The sequence below is a fragment of the Sturnira hondurensis genome, unplaced genomic scaffold, assembly GCF_014824575.4.
Source record: "Sturnira hondurensis isolate 20B ecotype Veracruz unplaced genomic scaffold, ASM1482457v3 Scaffold0016684, whole genome shotgun sequence".
NCBI lineage: Eukaryota > Metazoa > Chordata > Mammalia > Chiroptera > Phyllostomidae > Sturnira > Sturnira hondurensis.
The window spans coordinates 1,125,675-1,147,775 of NW_028089315.1; the positions used below are offsets into that span (position 1 = coordinate 1,125,675).

The window sequence follows — 22,101 nt, forward strand, 5'->3', positions numbered from 1 at the left end:
ACCTGTCCCTTGTTTTATTTTTTCTTTTTTAAAAAATATAACTTTATATGAGGAACACTAATAGTGATTAACCTTTAGGGAGTAAAATGATATGACAGCTGATGGGATTTCTTATTTCCTTTTGTGGAGAACCCAAATTTTCTCTTCCATTTGTCTCTGTCTTGCTCTGTGCTCTCATGTAGCTGAGGTTAAGTCTACCCCAAGTATGTGTGAAAGGATGTGCTGGTCCTTGAACTGTTTTTCCCTGGTTTCAGTGATTAAGTGCAAATTATAAGTACACTACAAGAAATCTTTGTAGCATTTTGCTGTAACAACTACGTAAGTGGTAGTGGGCTCATATTAGTGAACACGGAAAAGACTAGTTCAATTGTATGTGGATTAGTCTTGAGTCTATGTCTGTGACTCAATTATAGTGGGTAATACTATGAGGTTAATTTTTCAAATATAATAAAAATAATTCAAAGTTCAGAGAAAATGCAGACATATGTTTTCATAACTAAGTTTATAATCATTTAAATTACTTTAAAGTCTTTCTTACCTAACACATTTTAGCTAGATTTGAGAAATAAAATGTACCATGTGTTTTAACCTTAATAAATTGATGACAAATATGATTTACTAGACTTTTGTCAAAGAAAAACACTCATGCATTAAATTATTGAATGACTGCAATAATTAAATGATGGTGATGAAAATGATACCGAAGGAATGAAGATCAAACAGTTTATATTGGTTTTGCTGGGAAGCATAATCCCACATGTATCCCAGATGTAAGTTGTATGTACAACAGAGTAAAATTTAGGACCCATATGTAGTTTACCAAGCTGAGGTGTGACTGACAAAGCAGTTTCACCAATATAGAGTAATTCTTTGATAACTAAATTTTATAATTTGAGTAAACTTAGCATTATAATTTTTTTTAATTTCAAGAAGGTTGGTTAATTAGCATTAAAATAAAAAGCCATAAATTATCAGCTTTATTCTTTAAAGCTATTGTCTTCATGGAATATTTGACAAATACAAAGCAAAAGGTTGGAAAGCTCTTGGTGTTAGTTCATGAAAGTCTCCCAGGTTGGGCTGGCACTCAAAAACACCTGCAAGAAAACTCAGATGCCAGTCTAACCACCTCAGCTTGCCCTCTATCTACTACCACTGCCCTCTCTCTGCCAGCCTCTCCACAGGACCTGCAGGCTGACCAAGAACTTGTCAGTCAAATGACCCACCACAAGCCAGCCCCACCCTGATTCAAACTTGTGGCCCCAAAATGCTTCCTTCTCTACCTTTTGTCTCAGTATGTTGATCATTTCACTCTTCCAAATTTATTCTCCTTCCAAATGCATCTTTTGTTTATGCTGCTGTCTGTGCCTAACATTATTTTAAGTTCTTCTTTGAATGCCTATAAACTTGACCAGCTTTCAAAATGTTTTGTTTTGGAGAAGGAGGTTTGTTTGTTTGGTTGGTTGGTTGGTTGGTTACTTAAAACTGAGCTTTCTACAATCTTTAGCATAATACTATGCAAGAATACTGATGAACCTATCAGTTTGTGAAATAGAGCAATTTTAAATTAAGAATTTATTTTTGTACTCTTTGGTATTTATTAACCTGAGAGGTTTTGTTGTTTGTTTTCCTTTGAAAACACATTTTCTTTTTTTAAAAATTTATTTAACTATTTTTCAAGAACAGTTTTCTGTCTATTACTCCCATCCCATCCCACCACCCACCGTGCTCCCCCCTCCCTTCCATTTCCATTTCCACCCATTTTCTATGTAAAAATAGCTATTAGTATTCTGGGGGGTAATAATATTGCAAAATTATGGTTTTGTTATACTCTTAGTTTACCTTATACAACTTTTAATCTTATTTATAATGCTAGTAAGCTGAGTATAAAAATTGGGCAATAACGTTCAAGTAGATCTCTGGTTAATAGTGGATTATTCAAATTGAACAACTTGAAAGTGCCAGGATAAAACAGATTATGAAATGTACAGTTTCTGGGGTTTAAAATAGCTTCTTCAATACATAAAGTGTTTCTGACTTTCATCATACAAACTAAGCAGATAAAATAAACTTTTAAAAATATCAAAGAAGCTTATTTAATTTAATCTGGTTTATTCAATTTAAAAATGAAAATTGTCTATACTGGGAACAAAGGATCTGACTAAAAAGTTTATTTCATTAGTAATTACAAAGAATATTAAATTGAATTTAATTAGTTAGATCAGCTTCTTGTATGATGAGCCTATGTTCCTATATCTGTTATAGTGTTGCATTTTTGTAATTGATGTTATTTAGTATAATGTGGAGGAAAGTCCTTAAAGAAGTACCCCTTTTAAGAAAAATGTAAATGTTTGAGTTTGTTTATGGCACTTTATTAATCAAACTGAAGCTCATTTAGTTTTCTATTATAGAGGCATTATGATAGAAAAAAGTCTTTGCTGTCTTAATACAAGTCTGCTTTTATACAAAAAACCCCTGCATTATTATTTAATATGTAAAATATGTTCTCCAATTAAATGACTGCTTCCAGAGGGAAATTGCTTATTGAAATAAATTATTCTTATGTCCTATATTCTTTTTTAAGGTTTTATTTATTTATTTTTAGGAAGAGGGGAAGAAGGAAGAAAGAAAGGGACAGAAATATCAGTGTGTCATTGCTTCTCATGTGCCCCCTACTGGGGACCTGGCCTGCAATCCAGGCATGTGCCCTGACTGGGAATTGAACTGGCAACCCTTTGGCTTGCAGGCAGACACTCAATCCACTGAGCCACAATAGCCAGAGCTCTTCTGTCATGTACTCTTAATTGACATTTGGTATAATCATAAGATTCACATGTTTTGTTTATTAGTACTCTTCCTCATTAAAGAGCCTTACCTTATTGTTTATAGTATATGTTTCTTTGAATAATTCTAGAAGTGAGAAAACAGATTTAACTTTAGAGTTATCACCACTCACAATTCTTCCAGAGATACTGAAAAAAAAACACAATATTATTATACAAACCAGTCTACAGAGTATAATATTTGAAATACTTATTGCAAATTAAATCTAAAGTTAAAAGTGTGAGAAGGCTATGGCATATGACCTACCTTACTTCCTAGAATATAAATCCCTTTCAAATCAACCAGAAACTCAGAAAACATAAAAAATTAAGTGAAGTTGTCAGAAGATATGTTTATTTTACTACTACCATTAATATTGCCCCTATTTCTTCTTTTTTACTTTATGTTTACTTTTTACTCTATTATAGATGTATCCATTTTCCCCTTTCACTCACCTTCTCCTTACCAGCTGCTGCATTACCAGCCATCACCAGACAATTTCTGTGTCCATGGGTCATGCATATATGTCCTTTGGCTAATCCCCTCCCCTTCTTTCATCCAGTTCTCTGCCTCCACTTCTGCCTCTCTTGCTTTTTGCTGTGCCCTTTCTTTTATATAATACTTCCTATGGGCCTTTCATTAAATAAGGTGCTTTTGTTTATTTAGTCTTTAAGTCGGGCACTGTCTATGCATGAAAAGTTGCTTGAGATTTAAGTGTCCCTACTTCTTTTTGCTATGCACTTTCTTTTATATTCAATATACACTTCTGGTGAGCCTTGCATTAAATGAGGTGCCTTCACTTATTTATTTTTTAACACATAGGCTGTCTATGCATGAAAAGTTGCTTAAGTTTTAAGTAAGATTTATTTAAATGATACATTTAAAATCCAAAACATATTTTACTGTAAATTAAGCATAATTGGCATTATTTTTATAACAAATAAAACACAGAAAACTAGTTAAAAGAGAAAAAATGCCTTCATTTGTTTTTATTAATGTTTTATTAATTCATAAATTTAACAAATTTTATTCCTCTACATTGTTAACTCTATGTGTGATTTTTAATTATCAAACTCCTAAAAATTAAATTACATTTACCAATTTGACATAAGCTCTTCAGACTTTTAAAGGGGTAGATAAACATATTAAATAGGTGTTTTTCCTAGATGGTTAAGTAATTCAAGTTAATCAATCATACTTATATATATGTATGAAATTAAATTATTTTAAACATTGAAATATTGTTTAAAAGCTTAGTCTAAGGACTTAGACTAAGGGACTTCTGGTTGAGGTGGAAGTATAAGTAAACATAGCTCACCTCTGCACAACAATATCAAAATTAAAACTAAGTTATAGAACAGTTATCACTCAGAACTGTCAGAAACTGAGAAGAATGAAAGTCTGACAACTATGGAATGAAAGAAACCACATCTATCCAAACTTGTAGGAGGGGCAGTGACATGGAATGGGATGGTCTGACATCCACATGTGATGGATAAAAATTTGGGAAGGATATATCTGAAGTAAGGAGTCCCAGCTCCACACAGGGCTCCCCAGCACAGGGTTCCAGTACCAGGAAGATAAGTCCCCATAACTTATAGCTGCAAAAACCAATAGGTATTGAGCATGTGAAAGAATTTTCTGGAGTCTCATGCAGTTGCTCTTAAAAAACCCACACACAGACTTACTCAGATTCACTCCCTCTGAGCTTCAGCACTGGGATGGCAGCTTCAAAGGCACCAGTGGCATAGAGGGAGGAACTGAAGTACCTGTCATCAAGACAAGAGCTGGGGACAGCTTTCTCCCAGACAGAAAGGTGGGCAGAGGCCATTGTGTCTTTTGTGAACCCTGCCCACAGAGACACACAGAACCAGCAGGAAGTACCATATCTGAGACTCCACGAACCTGGCTAACACGGTTTCCCTCACCATGGAGATCTGCTGAGAATCCTTTTCACCCAACTTGTAACTGTTAACAGTGATTTTTCATACAAATTTCTGGTCTTGGCTCATGCTTCACAACTTCCTAAATCCTTTCAAACATACAACAGTTGGCCTCAGAGAGCCCTGGCCCCATACTACTTGCTAAGTATCCCCAGACATAGCACTAGTAGCAGCCAGCCTAGATTCATAGCTTGGGTTCACCTGGGAATCTCCAAGCTCAGCACAAGTAGCAGCCATCTCAGATTGCTTTATAGCCCAGGCAGGGTGGACCTGGGAAAAATATAGCTGGGAGCTGACCTTGGCCTGTACCACCTGGGAAACCCCAGAGCCTGTCAATCCAATGGACAGCTACAGAGCACATCAGAGCACAACCACCCTGCTCCTGCATAGCTGATTTTCCAAGGAGGGTAGAGATTGGTGGTCACAGCCAGTCCTTTCTGTGACTGGTCTGGGTAAACCCATCCCATTGACTGCCACTAGAAACCAAGGCTCAACTACAAGAGCAGGGTGTACTCAGCCCACACAAAGGGCACAATTGGAGTACCCAGCATGGGTGATAGTGAACTGAACCACTGAACCCTACAGGACACCTACTACATTAGGTCACAATGTCAACACAGGGAGTCATAGCAGCTCTACCTAATACATAGGAAAAAAAAAAACAGAGGGAGGCTGCCAAAATGAGGAGACTTAGAAACAGGGCCAAAAAACCCATATTAAACTCCAGAAAAAGAACTAAATGAAATGGATATAATCAATCTATCAGGTATGGAATTCAAAACACTGGTTATAAGGATGCCCAAGGAACTTAGTAAGGACCACAACAGCATAAAAAATATATCTAGTTAAAGACAAAGAACACAGTAATTGAAATAAAGAACAATTTAAAAGGAAATAGCAGTACAGTGAATGGAGCCGAGAATCAAATTAATGATTTGGAACATAAGGAAGGAAAAAAACCCCACAAACAACCAATCGGAACAATGGAAGAAAAAGGAATCCAAAAAACCAAGAATATGGTAAGCAGGCTCTGTGTCAACTTCAAGCATTCCAACATTCTCTTTGCAGTGGTGCTAGAATGAGAAGAGACAGTGTAAGAACTTGGAAATCTATTGGGAAAAAAAAAAGAAATAATGAAGGAAAACTCCCCGATTTGGAAAGGAAATAGACATGCAAGTCCAGAAAGCACAGAGAGTCCCAAACAAGATGAATGCAAGGACACCCACTCCAAGACACATCATAATTAAAATGCCAAAGGTTAAAGATAAAGAGAATCTTAAAAGCAGCAAGAGAAAAGTCGTTAGTTACCTACAGGGAGTTTTCATAAGTCTGTCAGCTGATTTCTCAAAAGAAACTCTGCAGGCTAGAAGGGACTGATAAGAACTATTCAAAGTCACGAAAAGTAATGACCTATAGCCAAGATTGTTTTACTGATAGCAAAGCTATCATTTAGAATCAAAGGACAGCTAAAGAGCTTCCCAGACAAGAAAAAAAAATAAAGGAGTTCATCATCACTAAGCCATTATTACATGAAATGTTAAATGGTCTTATTTAAGAAAAAGAAGATCAAACCTATGAACAATAAAATAGCAAAAAAATATGCATCTATTAATGATTGAACCTAAAAAACAAACTAAACAAATAAGCAGAACAGATACAGAGTCATGGATTTGGAGAGTTTCTGTTGGTTGTCACATGGGAAGAGATGTGTGGGGTAACAGGTGAAGAGGTGAAGGAATTAAGAAGTACAAATAAGTAGTTACAGAATAGCCATGGGGATATAAAGTACAGTGTAGGAAATGGAGTAGCTGAACAACTTATACACATGACCCATAGACAAGAACGATTGTGTAGGGATTGCTTGAGGAAACGGGGGTCACTGGGCGGAGGGGGCAAAAGAGGGAAAATTAGGATGACTGTAATAGCATAATCAATAAAATATAATTAAAGAAATAGAAGCTTAGTCTCATCTTTTATTTTAAATCACATATCTAATAGCAATGAAAACATCCTAAGTTGGCATTTCACTAAAGAAAGAAAATTTACACTCTCAAGTGAAGTTTTGTTAAGAAATTTGCAGCACAATTTACAATAGCCAAGTGCTACAAGCAGCATAGTTGCCGATCTGTAAATGAGTGGATCAAAAAACTGGAGCCCTGGCTGGTGTAGCTCAATGGATTGAGCGCGGGCCTGCGAATCAGACGATCACGGTTCGATTCCCAGTCAGGGCACATGCCTGGGTTGCAGGCCAGTTCCCTGCAGGCCAACTCCCAGCAGGGGATGCATGAAAGGCAACCATACATTGATGTTTCTCTCCCTCTCTCCTTCCCTTCCCTCTAAAGATAAATAAATAAAATCTTAAAAAAAAAAAACTGGTACATTTACACAGTGGAATACTATGCACGAGAAAGAAAAAGGAGCTCCTACCCCTAGCAGCAGCATAGATAAAAGTGCAGAATATTATGCTAAGTGAAATAAGCCAGGCAGTGAAAGACAAACACCATATGATCTGACTTATAAGTGGAACCTAATCAACAAAACAAACAAGTAAGCAAAATATAACCATAAATTGAAATAAAGAACATACTGATGGTAACCAGAGGGGAAGGGGAGAGCAGTAAAGGGGGCAAGAAGGGAAAGTGTTGTCAAGGAATATATATGAGAGACCATGGACCAAAGACAAAGGAGGGAAGGATTGAGGGTGGGTGTTGGAGGTGAGTAGGGTGGGGGAAAGTGATGGTGGGCACTTTCCCCACCGCAGTGGAGACAATCGTACTTGAACAACAATGAAAATAAATAAATAAAAATGGAAAAGAAAACTTGTCATCATTGCCTTGCTAGAGATTTGATTTATTGTTGTAGAGTTTAAGAACAGTCCATGTTTCAAAGTTTCTAATTGATTCCAAAGGAGTCACAGGTTAAGAAGTGGTACCTATTCAAGAAGAACGTTTTAGCTTCTTTAAAAAAAAAATTACTCAGTCCACCTACACATTTTGAAAGAGTATGTTCAATGATTTTTGTTTTTCTAATATCAAGCACTGACATTTTCTTGTGAATAGCAGCTGCCTGATTACATAGAGTCTGTAATCTTTTCAGAGGGAGAATATGGAAGATGAGCAAAATCTGGCTCATTTTTAAACTGCCATTTTATAATTATATATTTTTAAAGTTTAATATGGTCTTTCTCTTTATTTCAGCTATATCAATTTGATGGTCTAAAAATAAAATCTTGCAGTATTCTGAGAATATTAACTTTTATCATTTTCATATGCCTAAATTCGGATACACTATAATTCATTTAGAGTTTTATATTTTGCTATTTAGCCCAACTGGTGCAGTAAGCAAATGTCAAGAAGCATTTTCACATCACTAATATGACTTCCCTTGCTTGTTATCTTGTTCACTGATTTTTGCCAGAAATAAATGGCCTTTTGCTTTATTACAAGTTCTGAGAGATAACTGAATAAACTGTTGCCCCTCCCCTTTTATATTCTGTTTTGCTTAAGTATGGTCTTTTATTTCTGTTGGGTTTTAGGTAAGTCCTGTATTTGTTTTTCTTCTTTGAATAGTTATAAAAAATGTGATAACCCACTATAATGTGATATACAGTGGTTTATATATAGTTATAAACCACTGTATTTTAAAATATAGTGGTATATATTTCCAGTTTAGTAAAATAGAATGAATAACCCCTTTATTATGCTTTAGTCTACATGAACTGCCAGTGGCAGTAAGATGAAAAGTATTATTTGTTGAGTAACTACATGTCCTTTCCTACATACATTACCTTATTTATTCCACAAAATAGTGCATATTACTGATTATAAGAATCTGGGAAACTTGCATAAGATCACAAAGTTAGAAAATATTGGGGCTAAGATTTTGAACATAGATCTTTTGCTCTTTGAGCTCTATTCATCATATATTGATGCATAACAATATTAAAAACAAAGTTTTTTACAACAGCACACACACTTATCATTTCACAATTTCTTTTTGCGTCAGGAACTCAGGAATAACAGAGCCTGGTCATATGCTTGTGGTCTCAAAGACTATAATCAAGGAAAATTGAAAAACTACTTCTAGGAATGTCCTGGAATGTTTAGGTGAAGAATCTTTGAGCACAAAAAGAGTTTTTTTTTTCCTCTTAACATATGAAATTTAGAATTTAATTTTACACAATAACAGCTATATAATAGCTATGCTTACTGTTTACCTCACCGAAATTGCATATTACCTACATTTTTACATTGTAGTTTGTTTTCATCAAATACTGTAATTTAGGAGCTTTGTTTATGGTTTCATTTGCAGGGAGTAACATGCAAGTAAAAGCAATAAACACTCCTGGCTTAAACTGGGAAAAGATTGTTATGACAAATTTTACACAATTCTTAATATTATAGATGTTTGATTAATTGTTTTATAGCAATAAGTAGTGGGTTTTGTGAACAGTCATTTTCTTTAATGTTTGGAATGAACCCAAATGGTCCTGTGCTCTTCCTGTAGAACTGGCTCTTTCCCCTTCCTTGAATTACGTCAATTAGAAAGACAATGGACGCCCCCTACTCAGTGCCACCTCCGCAGCATTTTTAGAGAGTAATTCATTTGTGTTATAACTGCCAATTTGAATAAGTGAATAACTGTTGCATAGGATATTAAGTATCCAACTATTATGTATACCATGTGTGTATACATATATTTAGTTCCTATAGCACACATTATGTATATGTATCTGTGTGTACATGCATGTGTATTTAGATCCTAATAGAACCAAACATAGGCTACAGATGAGTAAAACGGGTTCATTCTAAAGATTATTACTGGTATGAATTTGTTGAAAAAGGCCTTATTCTGGCCATCAAATCCAATTTCGGTTTCTATGAGAAAAGTCGAAATTAGCTGAGGTTAGTAAGTGATATCACTCCCTAGTGATAGCCAGCTGGATGGGTTGTCTATCAGTTGGAAAGCAGTGTAGGAAAACTAGGCCATGGAAACAAGGGCTTCTCTTTACAGTTTTATCTAGAGTAAGCATTGGCTCACTACTTCTTACTTGCTAGGATGAATCTTTTGAATTCATGTCCTTTAACTTTATACAAATTTTTGGAGATTTCTTGGCAGTTCTACGCATTAACCAAGCATGATAACACTAGCGCTTTGACAAGAACAGTAGACTTGATTTGAAAATGAGGCATTGTGCATTAGCACCAAATGCTTTCCCTCCCAAAAGTGCAGTTTAATCACATAGACAACAATAACTATAATTCACAATTTTTAAGTCTTTATTCCATACAAAGGAGTGCAATCAGTACTTCCTTATACACATGGTGTAGGGGAATAAAGTTGGCATAAAAAGTAGAGTGTACTTATTTGTAGGTTATTTTACAGTATATTTATGTCTTCTTGAACTGTTCTGCACAAACTTTTCTCATAATTAAAATGAAAGATTAGCTATGTAAAATAGTAAGAAAAAAGGCTGAAAATCTACCTCAGTACTTTTATTTAATACAAGCAGAGTCTACTTTAGTGGCAATACTTTGTAATATGTTAATCTGGAAAAGCTGTTGGTACAAATGAAAGAGCTGCAAGGTTATTTCTCTGAATTAACAATAAATTAATGAAGAAGCCTAGATTGAATTCTCAATTTTGATGAAAAGGTCTCTATGTAGAAGCAAATGGTCCTCAAGATCTACTTCTTGAAGGAAGAAGCACAACATCCCCAATATTTTAGGGTGTAAAAGACTGAATGACTGTGACCATTGGTAAAAATATCAAGTATTGATATTTTTATTGTGATTTTTTTTTTGTTTTTGCTCTGGTTATAAGAACACAAGTTTTTTCAGGTACATACAAATGATGTTATGGTAGAAACACTGCATCTATTGTAGTACAAACTTTGTCGAAATTGAAGGTGAGTAGGGTCATGTAATGTATCCATTAAGTAAGATCATATGGTATTTGTGTTTCTCCGACTGGCTTAGTTCACTTAGGATAATAATCTCCAAGTTTAGCCATGATGTCACAAAGATAAGATTTCTTTCTTTTTTTTTATGGCCACATAGTATTCTATTGTGCAAATGTACCATGGCTTTTGTACTCTCTTATCTATTCGTGGGTATTTGGGCTGTTACCAGATCTTGGCTATTGCACACAATTCTGCTATGAACATAGGAGTGCCTATAGTCTTGCAAATTGCTATTTCTGGATTCTTAGAATATGTCCCCAGAAGTGGGATCATTGGGCCAAAAGACAATTCTATTTCTCCACATCCTCGTCAGCACTTGTTCGTTGATTTACTGATTGTGTAGCCATTCTGACAGGTTTTAACTTGCATATATATGATAATTAGTGATAGTGAACAGTTTTTCATATGCCTTTTTGGTTATCTGTATGTCCTATTCAGGTTCTTTGCCCATTTTTAATTGGATTGTTTTTCCCCTGGTGTTGAGTTGTATAAGTTCTTAATGTATTTTGGAGATTAACCCCTTATCAGATGTATCATGGGTGAATAATGTTCTCCCATTCAGTGGATTCCTTTTCATTTTGTTGATGATTTTCTTTGCTGTGCTGATTACCCCCAGCATCATGTCTCCCTTAGCTGTTCTCTTTTCTCTCTCTTACCTAAAGTTTTGGTATAGAGGGACATGGCATATGAAAATCTTGAGAGGTTTTTGGCAATGTAAGTGGAGTATTTTTCAGAAAGAAGAGCAAAGCTCTTTCTTTTTCAACACTCTAGTACTAGAAACATTTATAGTTGTTTCAGTCATTGAAGAAAATAGAGTGAGGCAAGAGCAATAACAGAAAAAAAATTTAGATGATCTCTATGAAACTAAAACAAAATCCTGAAATAAAATACAAGGCCACATACTGTTTCCACTTGAATGATTTAATAATGCTTAAAAGAAAGGGAAACATTTTTGTGCTGTTGGTAGAAATGCAGACTGGTGCAGCGACTGTGGAAAGCAACATGGAGATGCTTCAAAAAATTAAAAATGGATCTGCCCTTTGACCCAGCAATCCCACTTCCAGCAATATATCTGAAGGAACCCAAAACACTGATTCAAAAGAACATAAGCACCCTTATGTTCATTGCAGTGTTATTTATAACCACCACGATATGGAAGCAGCCTAAGTGTCCACCAGTAGATTAATGGATCTACTCAACTATGGGACATTTACACAATGGAATACTACTGACCATAAAAAAGAAGAAAATTTTACCATTTACAACAGCATGGATTGACCTGCAGAATATTACGCTAAATAAAATAAGCCAACCAGAGAAAGACAAATACCATATGATTTCACTCATATGTGGAATCTAATAAACAAACTGAACTAACAAGGGAAATTGGGACAGATTTATAAATGGAGAACAGGATGACAGCTGGTTGTGGGGAGGTTAGGGGATGGAGGTATCGAGCAAAAAGGAAAAAGGACTCATGGACATGAAAACAGTGTAGTGATTGCTGGGGAGAGGGGACAAAATGGTAATGGAAAAAAGTGCAATAAAAATTAAATTAAAAATAACTATTACAGACTTCTCCAGTTTTAATTTGTCTGCATTATGAAGGAGAGTTTGTCAGTCCTTCCCTCTGTATGCCTGTGTAGTACATGTGAGTACTGTAGAGAGACCGGCTGTTATTGGCATTATGGACTATTGACTCAAGTTATAAATGTTAATGTTACTTGACCTACCTGTTGTACATTTGTTTTTTACTCAGAAAAAATTTCACTTAATTAGTTAATTAGATATTGAAATATAGGCTAAATACTTTTTCAAAGTTTAGTTGTGTGAAATATCTGTAAACAGATATGTACTGGGGCCTTAAACATATTTGTAAATCAGAACAAGCCATCATTACCTCTACTTTTGGATGAATTATCTGTAGGTTATTTGTTTGCCAGTTCAGAAAAAAGGGAAGGATAAGCTTTATTTAATATTTACTTGTATGTATGTATGCTAGTATGTGAAAAATTAGAAAAAATTATCTTCCATTTAGAAAAAATATGTGTGCCTGAGAGTAGGCATGTTTAAAACATTATTTATTATTACAAAAGAGCAAAGGTTCATTCAACATTCCCTAGGCAGATAAAGCTCATTATAAATAATATGATAGAAAAATATTATACATTATTATTATTATATATTTGCTGGGAAAAATCTTCCAAAGTACCACTTTTTTTTTTGTAATTATGCAATGGTGTAACATTTAGGCTGATTTTCAAAGAAAATGCAGCAGATACATTTTGTATGACTATTTTTCAGGCTAGATTCAAATTTATGGATAACCTATATATTTTTGTCTGCTATTCTAAGGCAATGAGTTCTCTAGATAGATGCCATTTATCCTGATGTCTCTAGGATCAGACATTTTATTTGCGTAGCCTCATGTCCTCTATATGCCATAATTTTAGCCAAATGGATCAGCTGAAAACAACTGCCCTCAGCTATGTTGCATTTAGTTTAGCAAAAGAGACCATTGCTGTCTGGGGGGAACTGAGATCTGAATTGCATCAGTGCTGCTTGTGTTCAACTTATAAAATGCATGGGATTTTTAACAGGTTAGGAAAAAGTAGAGCTCTTATTCATCAGTTCAGTTCACTGAGAAAATTATAAGAAAGCAAGCATCGAAATGTTACTCTGGAATAGCGCGTTGCTCCACTGAAGTACCTCATACATGTCTCAAAGAAGAATGGCTTCTATTGTGTGCCTGTGTGTTAGTTTTATCTTTCATATTAAGATTTATGTTTTGTGGATTTGCCCAAGATAACAGAAAAAAAAGAAGAAGCTGTTCTCACCAAGGGAGGCTCTGTTACCTCTTTATCTCTTCTTTGCTCTTATTTTTGGGATATCTCTTTTCTTATCACAAGTCTGACTGAGTGAATGGAAGTACCCACTTCTGTTATTACAGACATTTTCTTTTGATCAGGATGAAATTCAGTGATAACACTTGTGAAAAGTGATGGACAGGGAGAGGAACAGATTCGTGTAGTTAAAGGTAAATAAGAAATAGATGATGAAATTCACCAAGTGTTTGAATCTCTGCCTCCCGTCTTCATCTCCCCAAAATATCCTTTATAAATAGCACAATAAAAATATGTTGTGCCTTTTTGAAACAGGACATTTTTCTGTATCATACCAAATATAAAGTTGAATAATTTGTGTTTTACAATAGATTTGCAAGTTTTCCAGCATATTACTTTTGTTTAAAAATGTGGGATATCTGCAATAGTGTAAACAAGTTAAATAATTATCTATTTCTCAGGGCCGTGTGAAGGTTAAATCAAATAATGTACATTAAGTGCTAAACACAGTGCTTCTTAATGAACAAATTCTGGATACATGGTAAAAATAAAATGAAATAGTAAAAAGAATGAATATAAGTAGAGTATGTTTTCAAATAACTTTCTTTGGTTTCCAGGTACCATTCTGGTGGACAACATGCTGATCAAAGGGACTGCTGGTGGACCAAACCCCACCATAGAGCTCTCTCTAAAGGACAACGTGGATTACTGGGTGCTGTTGGATCCTGTTAAGCAAATGCTTCTCCTGAACAGCACCGGCAGAGTTCTGGATAGAGATGTGAGTGTTTTTTTTTCTTTGTCTTACAACTTTATTTTACTTTAATTACCTATACATATTTGCATTTGTTGATATGATATCAAATGTTCTTTGTGTAATTTGACTTTATTTCCTATGCTCCTCAACAAAAACATTTTTTAAACTCCTTGAAAGAAGAAGAAGAAAGGAAGGGGCCGTGTATATCTGAGAGAACCATTGAGTCCTCCTTCTATAAATCAGGAAGCTCGTCAGGTTTCAGAACTAGGAGAGAACAGAGTGGTCAGTATAAAGGATCAGTAACCTTGGAAGACTAGGAGAAGCACAGCGATAATCTATGGTGAGGTTTGAACATGCAGCTAGTCATTGACTTGAGGACAGACAGTTTCGTAGAAATAAGTGGACAGCTCCTTTTACAAGCAGTAAGCATTGACTGAGAGGTCAGTTTGTGGTGATGTGCTATTACAGGTGTAAGAAAACTAAAAGAAGGTGGAAGTTAAGCAACCATTTCTTGGCAATGTCCCCATCCAGTTGCTCTAGTCCAGTCATTCTAAGGGGGCATGACCTAAGTATTTTGTTAAGAACAGCTAAATTACCAAAGTTATTGAATGTCTCCTTTCTGGAAAAGGTTAAAACTTGAGTATATTTATTTTTATTTTAATTTATTCCCATTTATTTGCAATTCAGTCTTGTGTACAGAATAGAGTATGTGAGTAGTGGGGGGGGGGTGGGTTAAGAACTGGTAGTAATTGTACAGGACCTTGGGAAAATTTAAGGAGTACATCTAAACATGCCTACTCCAAAATTTCCAGTTTATGAAATTCCAATGCCAGATATTCAGTTTACCGAACCTGAGTCATCACAACACCTCTGTCATGATTTATGATCCATTTTCCAATATGGCATAGACTAAATGATGTCTACCCTGTTTTACATCTAAAATTCACAGTCTTTAAGAGCTTTGTGGTGAGATGGGTAGTACATAGGACCCTCTCACCCGGGTGTGCTGCCTTTGTGTACTTGGGGAGACCCGTAATTTAGCTCACTGAGTAGTGGTAGCAGGTGTGAAACTTGAGTAGCAGGGGAGGATAGGAATGGGGCTGTTGGGCTCAATAAAGGCAAAATAAGTAGATTTTAATACTGCCCCCTGTTTCCACCATGGCCTGCCATTCACTGTGTCTTTTATCACAGGAACATTCCTTTTTTAAAATTTTTATTTTTATTTAATTTTTGTTCAAATACAGTTTTCTGTCTTATATTCCCAGCCCTGCCCCCCCCCCCAGTGCTCCCCACCTCCCTCCCATTTCCACCCACCACCTTAGTTATTGTCCATGTGCCATTTATACTTGTTCATGTGAGTTCATTGCCTTTTCCCCTATGATTCTCTCCCCTCTCCCCTCTGGACCATGTCAGCCTGTTTTGTATTTGAGTGTCATCGGTCATATTTTGCTTGCTTGTTTGTTTTGTTGTTTAGATTCCCGTTAACAGTGATATCATATGGTATTTGTCTTTCACTGCCTGGCTTATTTCAATCAGCATAATGCTTTCCGGTTCCATCCATGATGTTGCAAAGGGTAGGAGTTCCTTCTTTCTTTCTACAGCCATATGTTGGCTGTAGGTCTTTCATATATGGCCTTTATTATATTGAGGAATGCTCTCTCTATTCCCATTTTTCTGAGTACCTTTATCATAAATGGGTGTTGTACCTTATCAAAAGCTTTTCCTGTGTCTATTGATATGATCATGTGGTTTTTGTCTTTGCTTTTGTTTATGTGGTGTATTACAATTACTGATTTGCGAATATTGAACCATCCTTGCATCCCTGGGATGAATCCCACTTGGTTGTGATGCATGATCTTTTTGATGTATTGTTGGATGCGATTCACCAATATTTTATTGAGGATTTTAGCGTCTATGTTCATCAGCGATATTGGCCTGTAGTTTTCTTTCTTTGTTGTGTCTCTATCTGGCTTTGGAATTAGGATGATGCTGGCTTCATAAAAAGAGTTGGGGAATTTTCCCTCCTTTTGGATTTTTGGGACTAGTCTGTGAAGAATAGGGGTTAGCTCTTCCTTAAAAGCTTTGTAGAATTCTCCTGTGAAATCATCTGGTCCAGGGCTTTTGTGTGATGGGAGTTTTTTGATTACAGGAACATTCCTTATATACCAGTTTATCATTTTGGCTGGGTGGCTAAAGTCTAAAAAGGAATAAAGACAGCTGCTTTTTTCAAAGTTTCTTGTTTTAATTTATCTTATCATAAATCTTACTTTTTATAAAAATAATCTGGACAATGATACAAACTAGGAAACTGTAAGTTCTCCCTCACCGCCCGCCCCTGCTGCATTACTCAGAGACATCCTTTACTGGCTCTGTTTAGCTACACTCCCATCCATGTCACATGCATCTTATAGCATGTTAGAAGAATTATGGAATGTTTATCCATTTCAGACCACTGTAATTTTATATTTTGTATTCTTTTTTAAAATCACCTTATAGATGATTATGATAATTTACTGGTCACTAAAAAATTGCCTATTTACTTATATTTAAAGCTCAAATTTTAGGCTTGAATGAAAAGTAGAGAGAAAGGATATCCTTTAGTATAAATAAATGATCTTCCATATATTCAGCCTATGATATTGTTTAAATTTTAATTATTTACCAACATTTATATTTATTTTTTAAGATAGGTACCTGTTTTCTTAGTATTATTTTTTAAATTTTAAATATGATCACTATTTATTAGACATCAGCTAAACTGAAACAGTGTCATGGGAATACACTTAAAATTGATTTGACATGAAAGTAATAATTGCAAAAATATGCACAGGTATTGTTTAAAGAAAAATCCAGGCTGGTTCTTTAACATAATAATGAAATAAAGTTTCTATGCTATGGTCAAGTTGAATCTGTAAAGACACTTCGCTAAGAGTGTTGTCAGTGAACACCCACCTAAAATTAGCTAAAAATGATGGAGACTAGGTCATTTAAAGAATATTAAAAATAAAATTAATATTGCAAAAGAAAATTTATAAATTAATAAAACCCCACATACTTGCATACTAGAAATGTACTTACTATTTGTCAAATAAACTTATTGAAATTATATCAAGACATTGAATAAAAGATGCTCTACACCATAGTAATATGAAAATTTAAGCCTGTATAGTTAAGTAATGCCATACCAGAGATTTAAAATTATTATCTTGCACAGGTACTTCCACTTGCTGGAGAGATTTACAAAATTAAATTAAATGAAAGACACAGGACTTCAACCTTTGTATGAGTAGGAACTTCTTAGCTTTCACGTGTTTTTTGTATTTTGTTTTCATTCCTATTGCTGTTATTACTGTTACATATTTTATTGGTTTACTGTTATAGTGTATTTGGTTTCTATGCAGAAAGTTTAATCTAGAAACTATAAATGAAGTCCACAAAGCTAATTAACAAAAATCCAAGTTGCCAAAAGCTTGTTTTTTAATATCAGGGAACTCTCCTTGGATAAAGGTGTGCATTAAAGGTAAACAAGAAGTTAGAAGTGTTATTGTAAAAATAAAGCAAAGAATCATGTGGAAGAAGTATAATTATACGTGAGCATAGGTGTAGTGTAGAAAAAGAAATATAGAAGAAGAATTGTAAGAATAAGAAGAGTAAAATTCAGAGCTTCTATATGGTAATAGAGGCCATCAAATTAAAGAATAACCATAAAGGGGGGAAAAGACAACCTCTTGTTAGAAACTACTAAATCTCTATATTGGAAATAAATCGACCATCAAGAAATATTTCACCAGTATTAAATTTCCAAAAATCAAGAAAAGAATGATAACAATGAAATACAGTGTTTGACTTAGGGATTTCTCAGTGTTTTCATCTTTGGGAGGTGGAGCAATGAGAACTCTGATAAAATCTCTATACTCATTCCTCAAGAAAAAAATTATTTGCAATCATTTTCAAGAGCTTTAGTAACTACCTAGGTTACAGAGTCCAAGTTATAGATCTTGCCTTGGGTAAATAATCTTCCTCTTCTTCTTCCTCTACTTCTTTTTCTTATTTAAGTCTCAAATTGTTACAGAATCTTATATCTCAAAATTAGTAATTCTAAACAGAAATAAAAGAAAGAATAGTCATTTACCACATATGAATTTTTGTCACATCTCACTGGACTAACATGCTGTAGTCTTAATGATTTCTTTAGATTTTAGATACCTGTTATTTTCCATAATAAAAGTAATATTTATACAAATTTTAAAAATCCAATCTTAATTTCATCTCTTCAGTACAGTTTATACGTCGAGTATTACCTTTTTTAAAATTCTTTTGAATTTATCTTACTGCTGCCACAGCGCTTTTTTTCTTTTAAATCAGCATTTTATTCTGAAAATTCTTAACCCGATGCCCATCTATTTTATGTGTAGTAAGACCATTACTGCTATAAAAGTGGTATAGAAATCACTGCATTTAATCTAAATCTAATCAAATTGTAATTTCATTTAACTGTAAAACAGTATAAATCTGGTGGCAAATATATCAAAAAAGAAAACTCAAATCAATGGGTAGGGATTACTTAAAATATCAGTATCATAAACATGAAAAATAATTTGATTTTGGCCAAGTGAAAATTTACCTGGAACAGAGGAAAATTACATGGCCTTAGACTGTATAGTCTCTAACCCCTGCCTTTCTCTGTGCAGATGTCGCATCTTTGTCCCTGCAGAGTAGATTTCTTTACACACATAATTTTGCTTTTTTGTTACTTTTTTATTTGCACTTGACTTTGGCTCTTATTACTATGCACTCCACTGTGGCTCTTTATAAGCTCTCTATGCAATGCAGACTGACTATACTCTCTGTTTTGCTTTGTTTTGCTTTTTTTTCTAATTAGTGAAAGACAGCATCTAAAAACTCCCTGACTTTAACCAATTATAGCTAAGGAGGTGGGAGCAAGGTCACGTGGGAGGTCCATGTTCATTTATAACGGCCTATGCAAAGCAGTTAAGGGAAGTGTATTTTTCCCAGGGTAGCATTCCAAATCATGTTTTCTACACTTTGTTCATCAAGGCCATAAACTCTCCCTTAATAGAAATATCTGAACAATTATGGCTGCTTAAAGCTAAAGGAAAAAAAATTAAGTAAATTACAAATATTTTAAGATTAATTATTAAAATAAAGTTAGTAAACTAATAATTTTTATGAAAATTTCTTGGGAAAATATAAACAGATAAATTCCCAAGCTCAAAAGATTTGCATTTAATTAGAAAACTTTTGTATGATATTGTATATATTTGACCTGTTGACAATTTTCAAACTTAGTAAGTCTTGCTCTGATTGTTATTAATTTTTATTTCTTTTTTTATCTGTGTTCACTAAAGTTACATAAATTTCCTTCAAAAAAGGCAGACAGAGAGAGAGAAATAGAGAGAGGGTGAGAGTTACAATGATAAAACAACCAAAAAATGCCGTCTGACATTAAAAGTAAGTCTTAGTAATGAAGGATCATCACGTAAGATTTTTGAAATGTTAAAATATTGTTTTACTTGACCAATATTTTCTGAGCTCCATTAGGCATGGGATAATAATGGCTGTGATAACATCAATAATTAAAATAATAGTAGAAAGATATAATTCTGGCACAGTCTCATTATACTTACTTCAAAACTCTGGGCAAACTTCTAAAAACTTTGAAGAGAGAAAAATTGTGTTCATGGCAATTCCAAATATCTTAACATTTCTTCTTTCAGAATCTTAGTTGGTTGCTACACAAAAGCTTTGACCTCTATGCCCAGGCCTGTATTCAACTAAGTTTCATAGTTGTATGTGCATAGGGTATCTTTCCTTTGCATCATCAGCATGACTTCAGTACAGGCCCTCCTAATTCTCACTTGTACTTTTGGACAAGCTCCTAGTCTCTCTTTTTACTACATTTCATGTTCCAACCTACTCAAGGTTTAGTGCCCACAACAGAGTCTGGACCTTGTCGGTAGATGACTTTTCATTGCAAACTCGTTTATCTGGCTCTTCAGGTTTTTTAGGTACAAGCTGCAACCCTCTACCTCATTTCTTTAATTTGGAAACACACAGACTCTAATCTAGAAAAATTAAACTGTGTTGTTCCCTAAATAGCATCCATTTTTTTCTTATTATGCCTTTTCTGATGCACTTTTAAACCTATGCTTTAAAATTACCTTTATCTATTGTTATCTGTTGAATGTTATTTATTACCAAGACATGTCTTAAATGCTACTCTCTACATTAAATATTTCTGAAAGGTAATACTGGTATATAATTTTTCCTCTAACCTCCAATACCTGCAAAACTCTTTTTTTTGACTTGCATTATAATTATATATTTTCATCACATATGAGTTTTATAGAACTGACTTAGTGTACAAGAACTATATGAATATAAATCAAAATCCAAAATTGAACTCTGTATATAATATAGTTAAATAAATAAAATGTCCTTATTACTGTGAAGAAAATCTACAGACATATCTAAATTTTGCATATCCCTAATTATATTTCCAAATCCATGCTTTTCTTTTTTAGGAGACTTCTATAAGTACACCATTCACTGTGAAGTTTTAATTTGTGAAGGACACTCAGAATTCTGATGAGCCTTAAATTTGTTTCATTATTTAAAAATAATTTCTAAAGCACACTATGTTTTATTTACTTTCAAAGTCTTTCAGTGTATTTTTGAAATGACGTTTTGCTATGTTTTATTTTGTTTTGTTCTGTGAAGGTGATAAGTGCAGAACATAAAAATCTTGGCAAAAATATTTTATTCTTCTGAGTATTGAATAAGTAAGTTTTGCCTTTGCTTTATGAAAAAAAAATTCTTATAGAGGTTTGCTAAAAATTTTTCCCACTAAATATTTCTCTTAGATTGAAGATGTGTGCTATAAATGCTATATTATCAACAACTTCACTATAAAAATTTTGCTTAGCATGTTGAATCCTAAGTGATTTTCTGAAAAACTCATAACACAATTTTCAATTTTTGTCTTTTCTTCAAATTATAAAATTCATATATACTTGTCAGAAAAATTCATTCTCTTACTTTCTACCCCAACCCTACATTTTAAGGATAACCCATATCAACTGTTGGAACATATTATTTCTGAATTTTATCTATGTATATTAAAGTCTATATGTACATATACACAAACATGGAAATATGCAAATATGCATTAAGGGTATTATGTTAAACATTTGTTTTTAAATTGGAAGAACTGTTTGCATGTCTAGGAATATATGAATTTTGGTTATTTTAAATAATTATCCCCAAATTTATGTACACTTTTTTCTTTGTTTAATAAATGAAAAAATTGAGAAAATCAGAGAAAATAAAGTTTCTATGACTTATTTTTTCTACCAGTTATGAAAGATAAACTAAACTTTCCTAAGACATTCCTAAGCATTTTGAACTCTCTAAACTCTCACTAATCGATTTAGTAGAACTCTACTTGATGTATTTACGACCTTCTTAAACAGCAGAGTAGAATCTATTCCAATGTGAAATTACAATGTGTGTTATATATTAGCTACAGGGAATTCTTGCCTTCAACATGATCCATTATGGCTGGAATTTATTGCAAGCTAAGTTCTATCCATACTGCTAACAGTTGCACGGAGGGCTAAAGTTGAGAGTGACAAGAGTTCTAGATGACCTGGATATTTCTAATTTATGGGCACTTAGCAGGACTAAGTGGCCTCAATGCATCGCGCATTTGATAGTCTACTCGCAAAGATTGTGACCTTTGGATCCTAGTGCTTCCAT

The 22,101-nt window shown here is 34.1% G+C and overlaps 1 protein-coding gene across 2 annotated transcripts in view; it reads left to right on the top strand.

The window, feature by feature from the left end:
• The window catches only part of PCDH15 (protocadherin related 15), a 791,076-nt gene that overhangs the window by 317,277 nt on the left and 451,698 nt on the right, over positions 1 to 22,101 (top strand). For both annotated transcript variants that reach the window (XM_037066919.1, XM_037066920.1), the window contains exon 4: positions 14,186 to 14,346. In XM_037066919.1, the coding sequence (XP_036922814.1) occupies positions 14,186 to 14,346 (161 nt within the window). The remainder of the gene's footprint in view (positions 1 to 14,185; positions 14,347 to 22,101) is intronic.